Below are 19,943 nucleotides of genomic sequence, written 5' to 3' on the forward strand. Positions count from 1 at the left end.
TTGTTTTTAGGCACTCAGAATGTCTGCTGAAAACTTAAAACCGTAGAAATGACACAAAGAAATGCACATTTTCCCAAATCTCTGATTTGGGTAATCGATTTTCTTGAGGAATATAAGAGAGAAGAAAATATGTTTTTTAAGGAAAATATGCAATAATGAATGTTCGAACTTGGAGTTATGCAAGTGAAACTCAGAAATATAAATTTGAGATTGATCATCAGAGATTATAATTGCGTCTTAATGTTCTAATTCACTGTCATCATATTTTCCATGAAAAATAACCTCTGAATGGAGTCTCTCTAAGAGGCAAGATAATTTGGAGTATGAGAGCCTGTATTTATAGCCCAGCTCTGTCTCTCTTGTTTGTTACCTGTCCTTGGGAGATTGTGTAAACTCTTAAATCTTTAGTTATGAATCTGTAAAATGAAATCAATAGCAGTACCTCCCTCCCAGGCTTGGGTTAAGGATTTAATAAAACAGTGCATGTGACCTGATATTGTTCCTATAAATGAGGGCTTATGATTACCATTAGTATCATTATGATGCAACACCAGTGTCAGACAATTTTGATGTAACTGAAAATAAGACCTAGTTTTAAAATGAGTATGGTGGACAGAGGAAGGATTGAGTTTTTTAAACTACCCTTCATCTCAGTCTGATTTTTCGTTCAGTATTTTCCATGGACGATTATAGCTATGTGTGTATAATATTTTTAGTAGAGGTCAGCAGAATTAAATGTTTGCAAGAAAAATTATTTGTAAAAGTTGTTTCAAAACTGAATGTTCTTCATTCTATGAACTTAAATGACTTCCTGAAATTTCTCAAGTTATATGACCTGAGGCTAAAAAGGAACTGGCAAGAGATGAAAAGGAGAACATTCTCTCCTGTTCATGTACTCTGCTTCAAAGGACTGCATGCCACACCACCTCTCTCCAATTTCAAGTAGCAGATTTATATGTCTGACATTTGTCTGATTGTTCATATATATCATAGTCAGACTCATCTGACCTTCACTTTCACCTACAAGTGCAATGCCATTGGATGAGGGACTCACTTTCTCTGTGTCTGTTTCCTCATCTGTAAAACGGAGTGGGTTGAAGTTTACCTGAGTTAATACATACTGCGTGATCAGCAAAGACCCGAGTGTATAACAAGAACTCAAAAATGTTAGGTATTTTTGGCTATTATTATTCGTGTTTTTTTCAGTGTGATCTTATTTGGATGCCTGACTCAGCCACGCTCTGTGAAAATTTGGGATCCTTGTACATCATCCTATCCCAGTAACTTCATTCGTTTACTTGTTCATTCATTCAATTACTCATCCATTCAGGAAGGCACCTATTGCAAGCTTACCAAAAACTAAATTCTCTTCAATCCTGATTATGTGAGAGCTGAATTAAAACTTCAGTCTCTGGTTCCCAGCTGTTTTTACTCTACCCATCTGTGTCTTCATCAAGACTGCTTTTTTTTGAGAGCCATAGGAACTAAGGGTGTGCTTTTTAAATAAAATTTTCATTGCAGTGTAGTTGCTGTACAGTATTATATGTTACATGTATACAATACAGTGATTCACAATTTTTAAAGGTTATACTCCATTTCTAGTTTTTAGAAAATATTGGCTGTGTTCCCTGTGTTGTACAGTATATCCTTGTAGCTTATTTTATACCTAATAGTTTGTACCAGAAATTATGGTGGTTTACTTCCCACATTTTTCCCCAATCATTATATAATGAGAATGTTTGCCTTTGACTCTCTCTCCCTGCGCGCACGTGTATGTGCGCACACACACACAAACACAAACACACACACAGTCTGTCCATCAGTCTGTCTCTCTTTTACTCCCTCCCTCTCTCTCTCTCTTTTCTCAGTCATTTACGAAAGGCCCAAACATAAGCTACTTTATTTAATACATATACTTTGAGGGCACAAAACTGCCAAGAAACACAACCAAAGTAATAAGAAATTATTTTTATTAGCACGTATAAGAATATGATAATTGTCAGAAAAAGGACATCATCTTTTTTTTTTTTTTAAACATCTTTATTGGGGTATAATTGCTTTACAATGGTGTGTTAGTTTCTGCTTTATAACAAAGTGAATCAGTTATACATATACATATGTTCCCATATCTCTTCCCTCTTGCGTCTCCCTCCCTCCCACCCTCCCTATCCCACCCCTCCAGGCTGTCACAAAGCCAATATCCCTGTGCCATGCGGCTGCTTCCAACTAGCTATCTACTTTACTACGTTTGTTAGTGTGTATATGTCCATGACTCTCTCTCGCCCTGTCACAGCTCACCCTTCCCCCTCCCCATAACCTCAAGTCCGTTCTCTAGGAGGTCTGCGTCTTTATTCCTGCCTTACCCCTAGGTTCTTCATGACATTTTTTTTTCTTAAATTCCATATATATGTGTTAGCATACGGTATTTGTCTTTTTCTTTCTGACTTACTTCACTCTGTATGACAGACTCTAGGTCTATCCACCTCATTACAAATAGCTCAATTTCGTTTCTTTTTATGGCTGAGTAATATTCCATTGTATATATGTGCCACATCTTCTTTATCCATTCATCCGATGATGGGCACTTAGGTTGTTTCCATCTCCGGGCTATTGTAAATAGAGCTGCAATGAACATTTTGGTACATGACTCTTTTTGAATTTCGGTTTTCTCAGGGTATATGCCCAGTAGTGGGATTGCTGGGTCATATGGTAGTTCTATTTGTAGCTTTTTAAGGAACCTCCATACTGTTCTCCATAGTGGCTGAACCAATTCACATTCCCACCAGCAGTGCAAGAGTGTTCCCTTTTCTCCACACCCTCTCCAGCATTTATTGTTTCTAGATTTTTTGATGATGGCCATTCTGACAAGTGTGAGATGATATCTCATTGTAGTTTCTTTAACTGCCATCACTTTTAGAAAAAGAGGCCCAGGGCCAGTTTCCAGAGATTATAAAATTTAGCCTGGGTGCTTTGGTGACATTTTTCCAAGGTTCTGGCATATCCAAGGTCATTGGGGAAGGCTATAGTTTCAAGCAAGCCCACTTTTATATTCCCAATTTGATCACTTGGGAATTGAGAAATAGAGAATTCTATGGTTCACTTACAAAATGCTGTGATCAGACATGAACCCATGACTGTCACAGATGGTTACTATCAGACACTGACATCTGTAGGGGAGGAGATTTTTTTTTCCTGTGCCCATCTTAGGTTGCCCAGCTGAGGTCCTGTAATTTACACAGGCAGAAGACAGATTAACAAGAGAAAAACAGAAGTTTATTAACATGTGCATGACACATACCTATGGGAGCATCCGGTGATGAATAACCCAAAGAGGTGGGTAGACCTTGGGCTTATATACCATCTTAGGCTAAACAAGGGAAAAGGAGTGTGGACTTCTAGGAGGGGGAGATAAGCTATGGGAAGATGACTCGGAAAAGTATGGTAAACAAGGATTGTATGTTTAGGTTTGTTATGCAGATTTAAGTCAGTGCCTTCTTCATTGATGAGTTGTTAAGAATATTCCTCTTCCTGGTATAAGAGAGGTAGACTTCTTGACCAATGGAAATTTCCTTTATAAAAGGAGAACTTATGCTGATTTGAGAGCTCTTCCTGCCTCTGTTGGTGCTCATTGGCCTTTAGCTCAAAATTATACATACGCCACAGAGGCATATTTCAGGGTGGCACATTCGGTACCCTTCACATCCAAGCTATTTTCAACTACAATTTAATATTTTTTTAAAAAAATTACCCTGGGAAGAGCTTCCCCATTCTTAAGACAGGTGCTACATTGCCTTGTCCCAGCTGGAGACAAGACTCAATTCCCATGAGTAGAATCTGACCTGTTATTCCTTTGTTGGAAACACTTAATAGAAGAATTCTAAAGAAACTAGAATCTGCAGACCCCAACATAGACACACCTGAGTCTTGATTCTTTCTTCAAAAAAAGTTAGTCATCATCTTTTGTCTGTAAAATTACTTTGTTTTAAATGACATTAATTCAGGCTCTGAAACAACAGTAAAGGTCAGTTTCTCAACTACTCTTCAAAAATTTAAGCGAACGTGGGCCTTTTTTGTTCGTCTATACCAGCTCGATTTAAACTTTTAATATAAGCTGCTGGTGCTAAAGTTTAAATATGAGAGTGTTGCTGGGATCAGTTTTGGCTTTGGAACAAGCCAACACCTCAACATTGATGGCTGTATCTCGTAACACAGTTGATTTAGAACTTCAGGAATTAAAATGTCTCAGGGGGGCCCAGGTGGATTTAATCGGCTTAAACCAGAATTTCCCTGGTGTGTAATAGCGAAGATTTGAATTGCTTTCTGGTGTAAAGAATAGCCCATTCTTCATCCATCCTGAAGTTAAGCATATTCTGTACATATTTTGAAAATAAGCAAGGATAAATCTGTTTGATCTCCCAGTGTTTCTGCATATGTGATTATTTTTAAAAGAATTCTGTATTTGGACCAGAAGCCGTAGGTGGCAACAGTAGGGTGACAGTGTACAGTTATTGACCGTGACAACCCAGTTCTTCTGCCTGCTCACCACAGACATTTACCAGCCCCTGGAGCCCTCTGATCTGGTCATCATCTCTGTGAGACTCTCAACTTACAATGATTCAGTGAGTTAGATTCTAAAAGGATTAACCCTCACCTAAGCCCCAAGGTCATCGCAGTTTCCTCCCTGGGACTATTAAAGAGGAGAACTCAGAGGTCACTTTTCTGGCCAGCCAACTCCCGGGACCCCTAAAAGAAAACTTGAGGAGTTTTGGCTTAAGGAACTACCCATTTTTTAATTTTTTTAAATTATTTTTCGATGGTCTCAGGTTTATTATAAATTGGTGGGATCATTTATTGTCAAAGAATGAATTGCTCTTGAGAGAAGGTTTACAAAGGAAGACAAAAGTTCAAATGGAACTTATTTCCCCACACATATCCTGAAAATACTTATATTCCATTGATAAAATCCATTAAGGCTCTGTCACTATATCCATCATCCTACTCTAATTTTCTGAAACATTAATATATACAATTATTTTTAAAAATTCCTAAGAATCTGAAAAAAATAGATATATGTCTATGTATAACCGAATCACTTTGCTGTACATCGGAAACTAACACAACACTGTAAATCAACTATACTCCAATATAAAATAAAATGTTTTAAAATAAAGAAAAAATAAAATTTCCTATGATGCAAGAAACTAGGTATTAAAATAAAATTCTTTTTCTTTGTTTAATGCACTCATAACCATCTTTATTACATGTATTTTTAAACACTTCCCTGCATGCATTACACACACATTTCTTATCACACCCATTACCTGAAATAACACACTTATCCAAGTGACGTTTACATAACATACTTTTAAAAAATAATTTCTATTTTTTTAATGAGATCTAATTGACATATAACATTGTGTGAGTTTAAGGTGTACAATGTGTTGAGTTGATTCACCTTTATATTACAATATGATTACCATCTTTGTGTTAGTTAACACTTCTATCATGTCACGTAATTATCATCTTTTTTGTGGTGAGAGCAGTTAAGATCTAGTCTCTTAGCACCTTTGAAGTTCATAATACAGTAATGTTGACTGTGATCACTGTGCTGTGCATTAGATCTCCAGGACTTATTTAACCATGAGTTGCAAGTTTGTACCTTAAACAATATCTCCCCAATTCTCTGACCCCAATCCCCTGGTAACCACCATTCCATTCTCTGTTTTTATGAGTTTGGCTATTTTAGATTCCACATGAGTGATATCATACAGTATTTGTCTTTCTCTGTCTGACTTATCTCACTTAGCATAATACCCTCAGGGTCCATCCGTGTTGTCCAAATGGCAGAATTTCCTTCTTTTTCATGACTGAATAATATTCCATTGTACCACATCTTCATTTTCAGTCCATCTGTGGAGGGACATTTAGGTTGTTTCCATATTTTGGTTATTGTGAAGAATGCTGCACCAACATACGTTCCTACCAACAGTGCACAAAGGTTTCCTTTTCTCTGCATCCTCGTCAGCACTAGTTATCTCTTGTCTTGATGGTTAGGCATTCTAATGGGTAGGAGGCAATATTTCATTGTGATTTTGACTTGCATTTTCCTGATGAGTAGTGATGCTAAGCATCTTGTTATGTACCTGTTGGCCATTTGGGTATCTTCCTTAGAAAAATGTCTACTCAGTTCCTCTATTTTTTAATCAGATTGTTTATTCTTTTTTTTGTTATTGAGCTGTATGATTTTCTTCTATATTTTAGAGGTGAACCCCTTTTCTGATCTATGATTTGCAATTATCTTGTCCCATTTCATAGGTTGCCTTGTCATTTTGTTATTGTTTTTGTTGCGCAGAAGCTTTTTAGTTTTGATGTAGTCCCACCTGATTATTGCTTTGAACTATCCATTATTACAGCAACATTTTGGTAAACTTTAGCACTGTCTCAAGATCAATGCTTTTATTTTTAAAAGCATTAAGTGAGTGTGATTTATTAATCTTTTGAGGCTATCACATATACTGTCTGGAAGGATTCTCAAAACAATTCTAATTCAACAATTGCACCTTGAAGGTCATGACGTCTGAGGGACAAGGTGAGAGTATTTATGTGATGCACGCAAATACTCATATTACAGTGTGCACACACACATAGACACATGCTTGTGTGTGCATGTGCACATATGTACACTCACATACATACTCTTGCACGTTTGTATATTCATACACACATGTGCTCACACACAAATGCACACAGTACAAGTTCAGGGCCCCAGTTTTTTTTGTTTGTTTTGCTTATTTTTTTTTTTTTTTTTTTGCGGTACGCAGGCCTCTCACTGTTGTGGCCCCTCCCATCGCGGAGCACACGCTCCGGACGCGCAGGCTCAGCGGCCATGGCTCACAGGCCCAGCCGCTCCGCGGCACGTGGGAATCTTCCCAGACCAGGGCACGAACCCGCGTCCCCTGCATCGGCAGGCGGACTCTCAACAACTGCGCCACCAGGGAAGCCCTGCATCTGCTATTTTATTCTTTCAAATCATTACTTCATTTTGCTAACAGTAGAATACTCTTAAAATGTTCACTGCTTGGAGCACGCATCATCCTATAAAGGTCATATCAGCCAATTATTAATTCTTGTAATCATTTAACACCGATTAGGTGAGCACCTAATGTGTGTCAGAGCATATTCTGTGTGCTGTACGTGTTCTGTATGCTCTGAACACTCAGGGTCCTTGCCTTCATGTCTTGGCTGGGACCTGGTGGGGAAGAGCAGTGAGAGAATGAAAAAAAAGCAAGTAATGAAAAAGCGTGGGAACAGGGGGCTGGGGGAAGGAGAGAAATAGGTGAGGGAGAGGGTAAGAGATATGAACTTTCAGTTACAAAATAAATGAGCTGCAGGTATGAAACGTACAGTATCGAGAATATAGTCAATAATTAGGTAATATTTTTGTATGGTGACAGATGACAATAGGCTTATATGGTGATCATTTCAAAATGTATGGTAATATCACATCACTGTGTTGTGTAACAGGAACTAACATAGTGTTGTAGGTCATTTATATTTCAGAAACAAACTCATAGAAGAAGATCAGATTTGTGCTTACCAACAGCAGAGGATGGGAGAAGAGGGAGTTGGATGAAGGCAGTCAAAAGATACAAACTTCCAGTTATAAGTACTAGGGTTATAACACACAACATGATAAATTTAGTTAACACTACTGTACGTTATATGTGGAAGTCGTTAAGAGACTAAATCCTAAGAGTTCTCATTACAAGAAAATTTTTTTTTCTATTTTATTAATGTTGTGTCTTTACGAGGTGACGGATGTTCCCTCAACCTATTGTGGTCATCATTTCATGGTGTGTGTAAGTCGGATCATTATGCTGGACACCTTAAATTCACACAGTGCTGCCTGTCGATAACATCTGCATAAAACTGGGGGAACAAAGAAAAAGCATGGGAAATATGAGACGGTGATGCGGTCTCTGCTGAAAATTAAAATAGGAGATCTGAGAGCAAGAGTCTGGGAAGGTAGTTTAGACCGATCCAAAAAAGCTTGTCTGAGTTTAGCACATTTAAGGTATATGTGAACAGAAAGAAGGATCAGCCTTGGAGAGTGTTCCAAACAGAGAGAGCAGCAAGTCCAAGAAATGTGAGTTACCAAAAAGCTTGTTGTCCAAGGAGAAGAAATAAGGCGACAACGACAAGAGTGTAATGAGTTACGGCGACGGCAGAGCCGTGAGGGCAGGGACTTTTTGTTTTGTTCACTCATGTTCCCACTGTATCCAACAGGGCCTGGTCCTTAATATGCGCAGACTGGGTAAATGAATGAACCAAAGGATCTGATTCAAAATGAATTTAGAGAAGGAGGGAAGAGGGCCTGATCATGAAACTACAGTCAGAAGTTTAATTTTATTTGAAGCATGACAGACTATTTTAAGGGATGTGTGGTAGACTGAACAATGGACCCCCGAAGATGTCCACGGTCCTAAATCTCAGAGCCTGTGGATGTTATCTTCCGTGGTAAAAGGGACTGTGCAGATGGGATTAAGTTAAGGATCTTGAAATGCGGGAGATGATCCTGGATTATCTAGCCAGGCTCAATGTCATCACAAGTGTCCTTGTAACAGGGAGGGAGGGGGATCAGTCAGAGAAGAGGACTTGGTCGTGGATGCTGAGGTTGCAGTGATGCAGGCTTCAAGCCATGGAGCGTGGGCAGCCTTTAGAAGCTTAAAAAGACAAGGGGGCTTCCCTGGTGGCGCAGTGGTTGAGAGTCCACCTGCCGATGCAGGGGACACGGGTTCGTGCCCCGGTCCGGAAAGATCCCACATGCCGCGGAGCGGCTGGGCCTGTGAGCCATGGCCGCTGAGCCTGCACGTCCGGAGCCTGTGTTCTGCAACGGGAGAGGCCACAACAGTGAGAGGCCTGTGTACCGCAATAAACTAAAACAAAAAAACAAAAACAAACAAAAAAAAAGACAAGGAAATTCTCCTCTGGAGCCTCCAGAAGGAGCACTGCCTGCTGGTCCCTTATAGACTTCAGACCTCCAGAACTGTACGATAACAAATGTGCCTGATTTTAAGCACTACACTTGCAGTAACTTGTTACAGCAGCAATAGGAAACTAATACAAGATTATTCCAAATTAAAGAAAGCATTTGGCCATCTCATAAGTCACAAACATGAAGAGGGATGCCTTTTTAAAAGGTAAATATCATTTGTCACCTAAATTAAAATGCATTTTAAATTTAGTTACAAGGTTGAGCTGGATTCCCTTCCTGTATCTCCTGTACTCTCACAGTAGACCTTAGGAGAGGATGGCGGGCTTGTAGGGAAGGAGAAAAGCGGTGAATCTAAGTCAGAATGAGAGGCGTAACTAGGAAGAAAGTGCTGTAAAGGGAAAAGTGTCCAGCAGACAGAGGGAAAGGAGAGGGAAGGGAAAGGAAGGGACATTAATTACCATTGCTGCATAACAAATTACAGCCCCCCCATTTAACAATTTAAAACAACAGGCGTTTATCCCATACAGTGTCTGAGTGAACCCAGGAGTGGCAGGTTTGTGTGTTTCTGGCTCAGGGTCCCACGCGGATGAGGCTGTATCGTCTGAAGGCTTGACTCGGGCTGGAGGGTCCACTTCCAAGACGGCTCCCTGCTGGCTACTGGCGGGAGGCCTCCGTTCCTCTCCCCATAGGCCTCTTCTGGTACTGCTTGAGGGTCCTCACAGGGTGATGGCAGGCTCCCCCTCCGACAGGCAACCCCAGACACAGCTGGGCGGGAGCAGCAGTACCTCTTCCCTGACCTCGTCTCAGAAGTCACTCAGTTACCGCCTCCGTATTCTGCGGGTCAGAAGCGAGGCACTAAGTGCAGCCCTCACTCAGGGGAAGAAGGGTCGGGCTCCTGCGTTTGAAGGGAATGCCAGAAAACCGCCCCAGAAGAAGGAGAGGGAGAAGTGAAGAGAAATTTGAGCAAAACACCTATTTCTCCTCTGTTCACAGAGAATGCCTAGATACGTCCGTTTTTCTCCACTAATCTGTCTCCCTTCGTTGGGGACTAACGGATGTGTGTGTGTGAATGTCTGTGTGTGAGCGTGTGTGTGTGTGTGTGTCAGTGTATGTGTCTGAGTTTGTATATGTGTGAATGTGTAAATATGTTGTGTGTGTAGGTGTGAGTGTGTATGTATGTGTGAGTATATGTAATGTGTGTGTGAGTGTGTGAATGTGTGTGTGTAGATGTGAATGTGGATGTGTGTGGATGTGTGTGTGTGAATGTGTGTGTAGATGTGAGTGTGGGGGTGTGTGTGTGAATGTGTGTGTAGATGTGTGTGAATGTGTGTGCACGTAGATGTGAGTGTGGATGTGTGAGTGTGTGAATGTGTGTGTAGATGTGAGTGTGTGGATGTGTGTGCATAGATGTGAGTGTGTGTGTATGTGTATGTGAGTGTGTGATTGTGTATGCATAGATGTGAGTGTGGGGCGTGTGTATGTGTGTGTGCATAGATGTGTGTGTGAATGTGTATGTGCATAGATGTGAGTGTGGGATGTGTGTGTATGTGTATGTGAGTGTGTGAATGTGTGTGCATAGGTGTGAGTGTGTGTGGGTGTGTGCATAGTTGTGAAGGTGGGGGTGTGTGTATGTGAGTGTATGAATGTGTATGCGTAGATGTGAGTGTGTGTGTGTGTGTGTCTGGCAAGACAGGTGTAGGCTTCCCAGCTGTTTCCCACTTTTGACTCCTGCCAGACATTTATCTCAGCGTCCCCAGAGACTGCTGATTTTACACTCAAGCTTGTCTCTGTGTCCAGATAATCTAACCAAAACTCCAGGTTTGGAGGGCACCCTGCAACTAACTGGTTTGCTGAATTCCCCCAAAAGAAATTCTGCCATGTTGCATCCACTTGACCAAGTCCTCATCCAAGCAGACGTGGTAAAAATGCCCCTGACCAGAGATCTCCTGTGTTTCTTGTAAGTCCAGGAAGCACACGTGGGCTGCAGATAGAAACTGGGATAGAAAGTTCAGAGATTTGGGTCAAGTACTGTGGTAAGTTCATTGGAATGTGAAACACAGATGGAGCCATCTGGAAAGGCAGAGGGAATGTGAATAGGAAACTTCTCTCCATGCCTGATTCGGAATTAGGTTACACTAATTGATGAATTAATGAGAAAGGTAATGCAGAGAACAGCCCGATAAAGAGTTACCTGAAAGGCCATCTTCTTTCCCATCCTTTTCACTTCTCGTCAGATATTAGATTAGGCCTTTACCTTTTCTTGATTTTCCCCCTTTCCTTTCCTACCTCTTTTCTGTTTGTTAGGAAACAGTAAAAATTGTTTTATTATCATAGAATGCCTTTAGATTCTTTTAAATTCATTGCATGGAAAAATGCAAAAGTCTTTTACTATTTAGTCTTTAGAGGAAATGTATTTTATAGCAAAATATGCCACCCATATTTTAAAACATTTACAGTTTTCATGTATTGGCATTTTCAAATCAGGATTTAGGAATGAAAACAAATCGTTTTGTGTCTGCATAGGTGTGTTGTGTACTTAGAAAAACAGAATAACCTATAATGGAAAAGAATCAGAAAAAATATATATATAAGTGAATCACTTTGATGTACACCTGAAACTAATGCAAATATTGTAAGTCAACTATACCTTAGTTAAAAAAAGAAAAACAGACAAAAACCCTTTAATGTGATATTTTTAAAAGTTATCCTCAAATATGGTGTAAATAGTAATTTCATTTAAATGTGCTTTTTTTCTAAACAAAGGTGTTTTTTTTTTTTTTTTTGGCTGCCTTGGGTCTTTGTTGTTGCACGATGGCAGCCAGTGGTGGCTACTCTTCATTGCGATGCACAGGCTTCACATCATGGTGGCTTCTCTTGTTGCAGAGCAAGGGCTCTAGGCACACGGGCTTCAGTAGTTATGGTGCATGGACTCAGTAGTTGTGGCACACGGGCTTAGTTGCTCCAAGGCATATGGGATCTTCCCAGACCAGGGCTCGAACCTGTGTTCCCTGCATTGGCAGGTGGATTCTCAACCACTGCACCACCAGAGAAGTCCTAAATGTGCTTTTTTTTAAGCTGAAAACTGATTATTTTACTAGGAAAAGGAATACTGTTGTTAGACTAGAAGTGAATGAAAGTATTCTTTTTTTTTTTTTTTTTTGCTGTACGCGGCCTCTCACTGTTGCGGCCTCTCCCGTTGCGGAGCACAGACGCGCAGGCTCAGCGGCCATGGCTCACAGGCCCAGCCGCTCTGGGGCATGTGGGATCTTCCCGGACCGGGGCACGAACCCGTGTCCCCTGCATTGGCAGGCGGACTCTCAACCACTGCGCCACCAGGGAAGCCCGAAAGTATTCATTTTGATTATTTTGATTACCCAAAATTCTGTAAAACGTTTCCTAATGGGATGAATAAAAATAAAGCTTCATATATTATTTAATTCAAAATAAATGCATATGATAATACTCCTAGCATTTCACATCTGTCCAAGTCAGAATATATTTTGAGCAACTTCTGTGTACCAATAAGCATTTTTTTATACAGTCAATTTAGGGTTCTAATGGCAAGGTAAACACACACACAGAAATGTGTAGAAAATGATCCACATACTAACACAGAGGTGCACAAGATTTTTCTGTAAAAGGCCAGACAGTAAATTGTTTAGACTTGTGAGCCATACTGTCTCTGTCACAAAATCTCAAGCTTTTCCCTTGTAGGACAGAGGCAGCCATAGATAATATGTAAGTGAACAGGCAGGGCCATGTTCCAATAAAACTTTATTTACAAAAACAGGCAGGCAGGATTCGCCCTCGGTCCAATCCTCTGTACTGAAGGACTGATTTATACATTCTCAGCACCAAAACCATATTGTTTCCTTTGCATTTACCTAAATAAAATTCCCAGCAAATGTTCTTTTGAAAGACCAGTGGAAAAGTTTGTCTCTAAAGTCACATTTTTTATAGAACTGATTTAAAACTGTTATTTTAGTTATTAACAAGCAAATATCATTAACTTTCAGGTTAGTGTTATTAATGCCTTTGGATAGTTCAACATGTGCAATGCAAGAAACTAATAAAACAAATTTCAGAAATAAGTGAGTTCTGTTTATTCATAACATGGTAAATGAAACAGCATCATTTTAAAATCTATTGAAAGCTTATTAAACAAGTAAAGTGGAAGTTGTGTTTCTAAAGATGACTATGATATTTTATTCTCAGTATCTGAAGTGATGGTGTCTATTTAGGTTAGTCTTGAGGAAAATGCAGTCTTTCTTTCATATGAAAAGAGAATATTATTCTTTGTTGTTTTTTTTACCTTTAGGTGTACAATTTTGAACAACAAAAAGTAATTATTTTAAAAGCATCTTCAAATGATATTATAATGTATATGTAATTCTTAAGGCCTTTTCTAAAGTGAATCCCACTTTAAAGTCTCTTTGTCTATTGTTGACACGCCCTCCCCTTTCTCCTGCTTTCTTTGTTGTCAATGATCTGTAGGCCCTCCATGAACATCGTTTTCAGAGAAAAGCTTACAGAACGGTCACAAGTGACACTGAATTTACATTTCGTGTTGGGCTTGTTATCATCAGACCTGATACTAGATTCTTGAAAGGTCCTGTACAATGATGGCTGGTTCTATATGGAAACTAAGTGAATCAAACAGACCACAGGTGCATATTGAGGTCCTGGATAAAACAAAGATGTCTCACTAGTCTATTTCAGATGTCTTACTAGCCCATTTCAGATAACTTTCACAGCTCTCTGGTCTTGGTTAGAATTTGGGTACTTGGGTCCATTGTACTAATTGTGGATGGAAGCCTGGTTGGTATCCTCAATTCCATCAGCGCTCTCAACCTCAGTTACTCTCCACGATGGAACAAAGATAATCATGTTACAGTTCTCTGCGTACTTGTCAGATTTTCACAGCACATTTGTAATGCTTCACACAGATGCTCTAAAATGAAGGGCACGCCCTAGCACACGTGCTTACACCATCTTTGTCTCTCCTGCTGTGCTTTTAACTGTGGAAAACAGTGGCCGTCCAAAAGCTCTGTTTGTGTGTATCTTGCAGGAGTCCTTTGGAACCTTTCATCTTGCGATGCACTCAAAATGCCAATCATACAGGACACCCTGGCCGTGTTGACCAATGCCGTGATCATCCCCCACTCAGGCTGGGAAAATTCACCTCTTCAGGACGATCGGAAAATACAGCTGCATTCCTCACAGGTGCTGCGAAATGCCACTGGATGCCTAAGGTGAGTCCCGTGTTGTTGCTACCTCCCTCTGTCAACGGGTGCTTTTTGTTTCTGTAACTTTAATTGCTGTTTTGCTAAGGATCAGAGTGTTTTGGAACACTGATACGGCAACAGTGCAGGAAGCTGGTGAAGATCATTTCTAACGAGGTACTGAAGATGCATATGCATCTTCCACTGTCCTCTACCTACCCCAGTATTTGACTTATTTAACATGTTTTCTTAGGCCTTAGGCAAAGAAATAAACATTTTCATTCCAACCAAAAATAGTTTGCTTTGATTGAAAACGATAGTTAACAGTCATTTCCCTGTTGTGATGTATCATGCATCTTGAATAACCAGGCAGACCAACTGGTTAGAAGAAGAGTCTATGACAAATACATAGAGATCTAGTTAACTGTCTCCAGTAGCTATTTTTATTTTTAAAAAATTTTCAGTGTGACTGCAAGAGCCTGTGTCTCTTGAAAATAGCTCTTTAATAAGGACTGTGGTGTGAAATGTCTTTTTAAAATAATAAAAGTAGCAAATGTGTTCTAATTATCTCCCAATGCCTTCTTACAAAACTCATCACCCGGAAATCTCTTGAGATGTTTTAGATGTTTTGTTTAGTTTTTGCTCTCAGAAGAGAATGTAATAATCAATGTATACTTCTTCCAGACTCTAGAAACTGTGTTCCCAAGGATGTTGTACGTTGTACCAAAGTGGGAAATCTCTGCCGGTTAAACTTAATGATAGGATGGGTGTGATTTAAAATACCTCGTCAAATAATCTCTATTTCAAAAGTAAAATGTACAGAATTGCTTCAGCTTGGCTGCCTCAAAGCTGCCATTTCTCTTACAGTTGATCAGTTTCTAGGTATAAGAGCCAGTCTCTCCTGCAGAAGGAACAGAATCACCTTGGTGACATTAATAATAACGATCTCGTGTATATTTACAACAGTGCTCTCAGCCTGCAGTCTTGAGAGGGGTGTGTGTGTTTGTGTGAATGGGGCATGCATAAAGGGAGATAAAGAGAGTTGGCCTCCATAAATATCAGTGTGCATTCGTGGGCAGGAATAGGAAACCCTCTGACAATTTTGCTTTTCCTCAAGGTCATGAAATAATGATCTTTTGGCATGATTTCTCTGGATAGGCTCCTCCATAAGTCAAGTGTACAGTTTTCTAAACCCCACTTTTGAGACATCCATCTTATAACCTCTTAAATTCTATTATCTTTCAGAAACCTCCTGCCCCGCCAGCAGAAATATAACTCTTCCAAAGCTAAAACTATAAGCACTCCTGACCCTTCTTACCTGATTTTTCTATTTCAGTTATATGCAGCTGTTACAAGTAATTTTCCTTTCTTAACATCCTTGACTTGTAAAGAGTGTCATTGTTCCTAATGAAGATTGTGGAAGGAAGTGCCTCAATCAATTGTATACATACAGTCTGTAAAGATCTGCTGAGTTCCATCAGCTAAAATTCTCTCTGAATAATATAGTAACATAATTATATATTCAGGGTGTTTGACATAAGGATGAAGGATACTGATACACGAGCATTCAGCTTCATTGGATGAAAAGTCAGATGAAGGAACCAGACTAGTGTCAGTTCACCGGTCCCCTTTGCAGGTCATCTGGCCAAGTTCACACACACAGAGGCTTGAGCGGTGCTGCTTCTGCTGCCAGCCAGGATTGACCACATCACAGGAAGCAAAAAGGAGGACATCTGATTTAGAAAGTGTTTCATGTAGCCTAATCGTTTTTTTTTTAGTCCAGTTGAAACCAGGTTTAGGGTTTTCCCACTTTTCAGAGTTTAACATGTGAATGACAAAGCAAGATCTATCAAAATATGAATATTTCGCTTCCCTCTTAATTCATTAAACTCCTTCTGTTGCCAAAACTTGGCCTTTGTTCACTGGTGCCAAATAGAAACGCAGAGACAGAGTTTTGGGTGAGGTAGAAAGAAATAGCTTTATTGCTTTGCCAGGCCAAGGGGACCACAGCAGGCTACTGCCCTCAAGACAGTGTGTCCCACACGGGAGGGGGCAGTGAGGGGTCTTATAGTGTTCAATGAGCGGGGTGTGATCAGCTCATGGACATTCCTCTGATTGGTTGGTGGTGAGGTAACTGGGAGTTAGCATCATCAACTTTCTGGTTCCAACTGGTCTGGGGTCTATGTGCTTTGTGGGCAGCGTACAGTTAACTTCTCCCACCTGGTGGGCGTTTCAGTATCTGCAAAACAGCTCAAAGGACATGGCTCAGAATATCATCTATAGTCCTTGGGGAAGAACTAAAGGTACTTGACTTTGTTTAATGGCTAAAGTATTATTACTTTGTCTTGCTTGCCTGTTTCCCTTTCTTTTTGCATTTTCTCACTTCTCTGATTCAATGTATTCTTTGGCTAAAGTTTTTCTACAGACAAAAGGCAGGTGGACGACATGGGTGGGAGTCTATTCCGGGAAGACCTTACAGTGTCCTGCTCGGTTACACTTTCCTTCTCACAAAAAGAAATATAATTTTTTCTCTCTTATTTAAATGTGTTTATGAATCAGTCTACATTAATGAACAGGTTGGACTAAGAGAGGAAGAAAATAGCCTTGGGAAGGGGCCAAAATGAACTTATCAAATAAAGACTCAGCAGATAAAAGATTTCAAGAAATTTCTACTATTACCATTTACTTAGAACCAAGTTGGAAACACACCAAAACAGTCGTAAATATTTATATCATGATGGAAGATTCTACATATTAGTATGTGAGGTTGTAGTTACATTCTTAACTTTTTCAACAAAACCTAGATCTTTATTTACCGTAAAGAAATTACTATGTATGCTGTTCCTGCTTTTCAGCAGTTTGATCCATGAGCATTTGCTAAGTGCCTGCTGTGTGCCAGGGAAGGGCCAGGGAGGCTGAAATAAACATGGCAACCTCTTCTGCCCTTCAGAAACTCCTCCTCTAGTGGAAGACGGTGGTACCCATACAATGAGTCCTAGTGTTATATCTTAGTATAATATAAAGCTATGATTAGGATAGTATAGAAGGAAAACCTGGGAAGGGAGTGGCTAACTCAGTGAGTGTGGTCACAAAACGTTTCAAGAACCAGGTGAGACTGGGGTCAAGCAGAGAAAGGGCATCACCAGTCAATGCTTTGGGGGATGCTCGAGGCCAGAGGAACAGCAGGAACACCCTGACGCTGACGTGGGAGAACTAACTCCAGCATCTGCAGGCAGTCTACAAACCTAGCAGACTTTAGGAAGTGCAGCTTGTTTAGTTGTTTCATTCCAGGTGATAAAGGGCGTTCAAAGCAGAGCTAAGAAGAATAGACTTGAGTCTGTGAGGAACAGAGAGCTATGGCGAAGCTTTGACCAAGAGAACACAATGGTCAGCTATGTCTGGGAGCAATTTTACAGGACAGAGTAGAAGCGGGTAGGGAGGGGAGCGGTGACATTAAGAGCAGAGCTGTGAATTGATGGGCTGCCCTGCAGGCTTCATTTCTAAGGGACCTCCTGTAGACAACTGTAAATATCAATATTTTGTTCCATTCGATTAATTTAACCACCACTGATTTGTGGCTATGAGAACTCTCTCCATAGCTGTTGTAGTTCTGCTTTTTATCTTGGAATGTTTTTCTTCTTTTTAGTCATACTATTCTTATTAAAATGGCAGCTCCGTTATCTTATCAAACGTTAGAGAAGTTTTATGGCACATGCCATTATTTGTATGTAACTGAGGTTTAATAAATCAAATCCCCAAAAACAAAAGGATTTCAAACACACATAACTATGCTAAATTATGGATAATGCAGTAGACTCAGCAAAAGTCCTCCTGGAACTGCAGAAATGATTTCAATATAGTCTTTAAAATGTAAATTAATAACCAGATCATCTCGATTTATAAATCAGATCTGGGCTTATACCTTTGCAGGGAACAGTTTTTTTTCTATCACAATATTTAGAAAGAATTTGGTTCTTTGGTGCTTCTTTTTTTTAAATTTTTTAATTTATTTTGTTTTATTTTGTTACATCTTTATTGGAGTATAATTGCTTTACAATGGTGTGTTAGTTTCTGCTTTATAACAAAGTGAATCAGTTATATATCTACATATGTTCCCATATCTCTTCCCTCTTGCGTCTCCCTCCCTCCCACCCTCCCTATCCCACCCCTCTAGGTGGTCACAAAGCACCGAGCTGATCTCCCTGTGCTATGCGGCTGCTTCCCACTAGCTATCTATTTTACGTTTGGCAGTGTATATATGTCCATGTCTTTGGTGCTTCTGAAAGCAGAAAATAAACTCACAGCACTTGTTCTTCTAGTCATTTTTATGTATTAAATATATATATTTATATGAAAAATGATACAGTGATTTTGTACAAGAAGATGATATAGCGGGTTTGTGTAATATTTGCATACCTTGATCTGGTCCATTAATTTATAGCTTTACTCTTTTTTTTCAATTTTAAAGACATTTATTGTTTTTTCTTCAAATTTTATAAGCAATACATGTTTATTGCTGACTACTAGAAATACATGCAAGCATAAACTAATAATTAACAGTCACCCATAATCTCACCCCCCAGAGATAACCATCGTTAGCATTTTTATACATTTCCTCCCAATGTCTACATATCTTTCTACTCTTTTTTTTTTAACATCTTTATTGGAGTATAATTGCTTAAAATGTTGTGTTAGTTTCTACTGTATGACAAAATTAATCATCTATAAGTATAAATATATCCCCATATCCCCTCCCTCTTGAGTCTCCCTCCCACCCTCCCTATCCCACCCCACTAGGTGGTCACAAAACACCGAGCTGATCTCCCTATGCTATGCAGCTGCTTCCCACTAGCTATCTATTTTATATTTGGTAGTGTATATATGTCAATGCTACTCTCTCACTTTGTCCAAGCTTCCCCTTCCCACTCCCTGTGTCCTCAAGTCCATTCTCTAGTAGGTCTGTGTCTTTATTCCTGTCCTGCCCCTACGTTCATCAGAACCATTTTTTCTTTTTTTCTTAGATTCCATATATATGGGTTAGCATACGGTATTTATTTTTCTCTTTCTGACTTACTTCACTCTGTATGACAGACGCTAGGTCCATCCATCTAACTACAAATAGTTAAATTTCCTTTCTTTTTGTGGCCGAGTAATATTCCATTGTATATATGTACCTCCTCTTCTTTATCCATTCATCTGTCTATGGACACTTAGGTTGCTTCCATGTCCTGGCTATTGTAAATAGAGCTGCAATGAACATTGTGGTACATGACTCTTTTTGAATTATGGTTTTCTCAGGGTATATGCCCAGTAGTGGGATTGCTGGGTCGTATGGTAGTTCTATTTTTAGTTTTTTAAGGAACCTCCATATTGTTCTCCATAGTGGCTGTATCAATTTACGTTCCCACCAACAGTGGAAGAGGGTTCCCTTTTCTCCACACCCTCTCCAGCATTTGTTGTTTGTAGATTTTTTGCTAATGGCCATTCTGACCTGTGTGAGGTGATATCTCATTGTGGTTTTGATTTGCATTTCTCTAATGATTAGTGATATTGAGCATATTATGTGTTTGTTGGCAATCTGTTTATCTTCCTTGGAGAAATGTCTATTTAGGTCTTCTGCCCATTTTTGGATTGGGTTGTTTGCTTTTTTGATATTGAGCTAAATGGGCTGCTTGTATATTTTGGAGATTAATCCTTTGTCCATTGCTTCGTTTGCAAATATTTTC

General features: G+C 39.7%; 1 protein-coding gene across 6 annotated transcripts in view; it reads left to right on the forward strand.

Moving 5' to 3' along the window:
* CTNND2 (catenin delta 2) overlaps positions 1-19,943 on the forward strand; it is a 947,506-nt gene that overhangs the window by 744,494 nt on the left and 183,069 nt on the right. For all 6 annotated transcript variants that reach the window (XM_004274484.4, XM_033436579.2, XM_033436580.2 and 3 more), the window contains one exon: positions 14,064-14,247. In XM_004274484.4, coding sequence (XP_004274532.1) covers positions 14,064-14,247 — 184 coding nt within the window. The remainder of the gene's footprint in view (positions 1-14,063; positions 14,248-19,943) is intronic.

The sequence above is a fragment of the Orcinus orca genome, chromosome 3 (genome assembly GCF_937001465.1).
Source record: "Orcinus orca chromosome 3, mOrcOrc1.1, whole genome shotgun sequence".
Lineage (NCBI taxonomy): Eukaryota > Metazoa > Chordata > Mammalia > Artiodactyla > Delphinidae > Orcinus > Orcinus orca.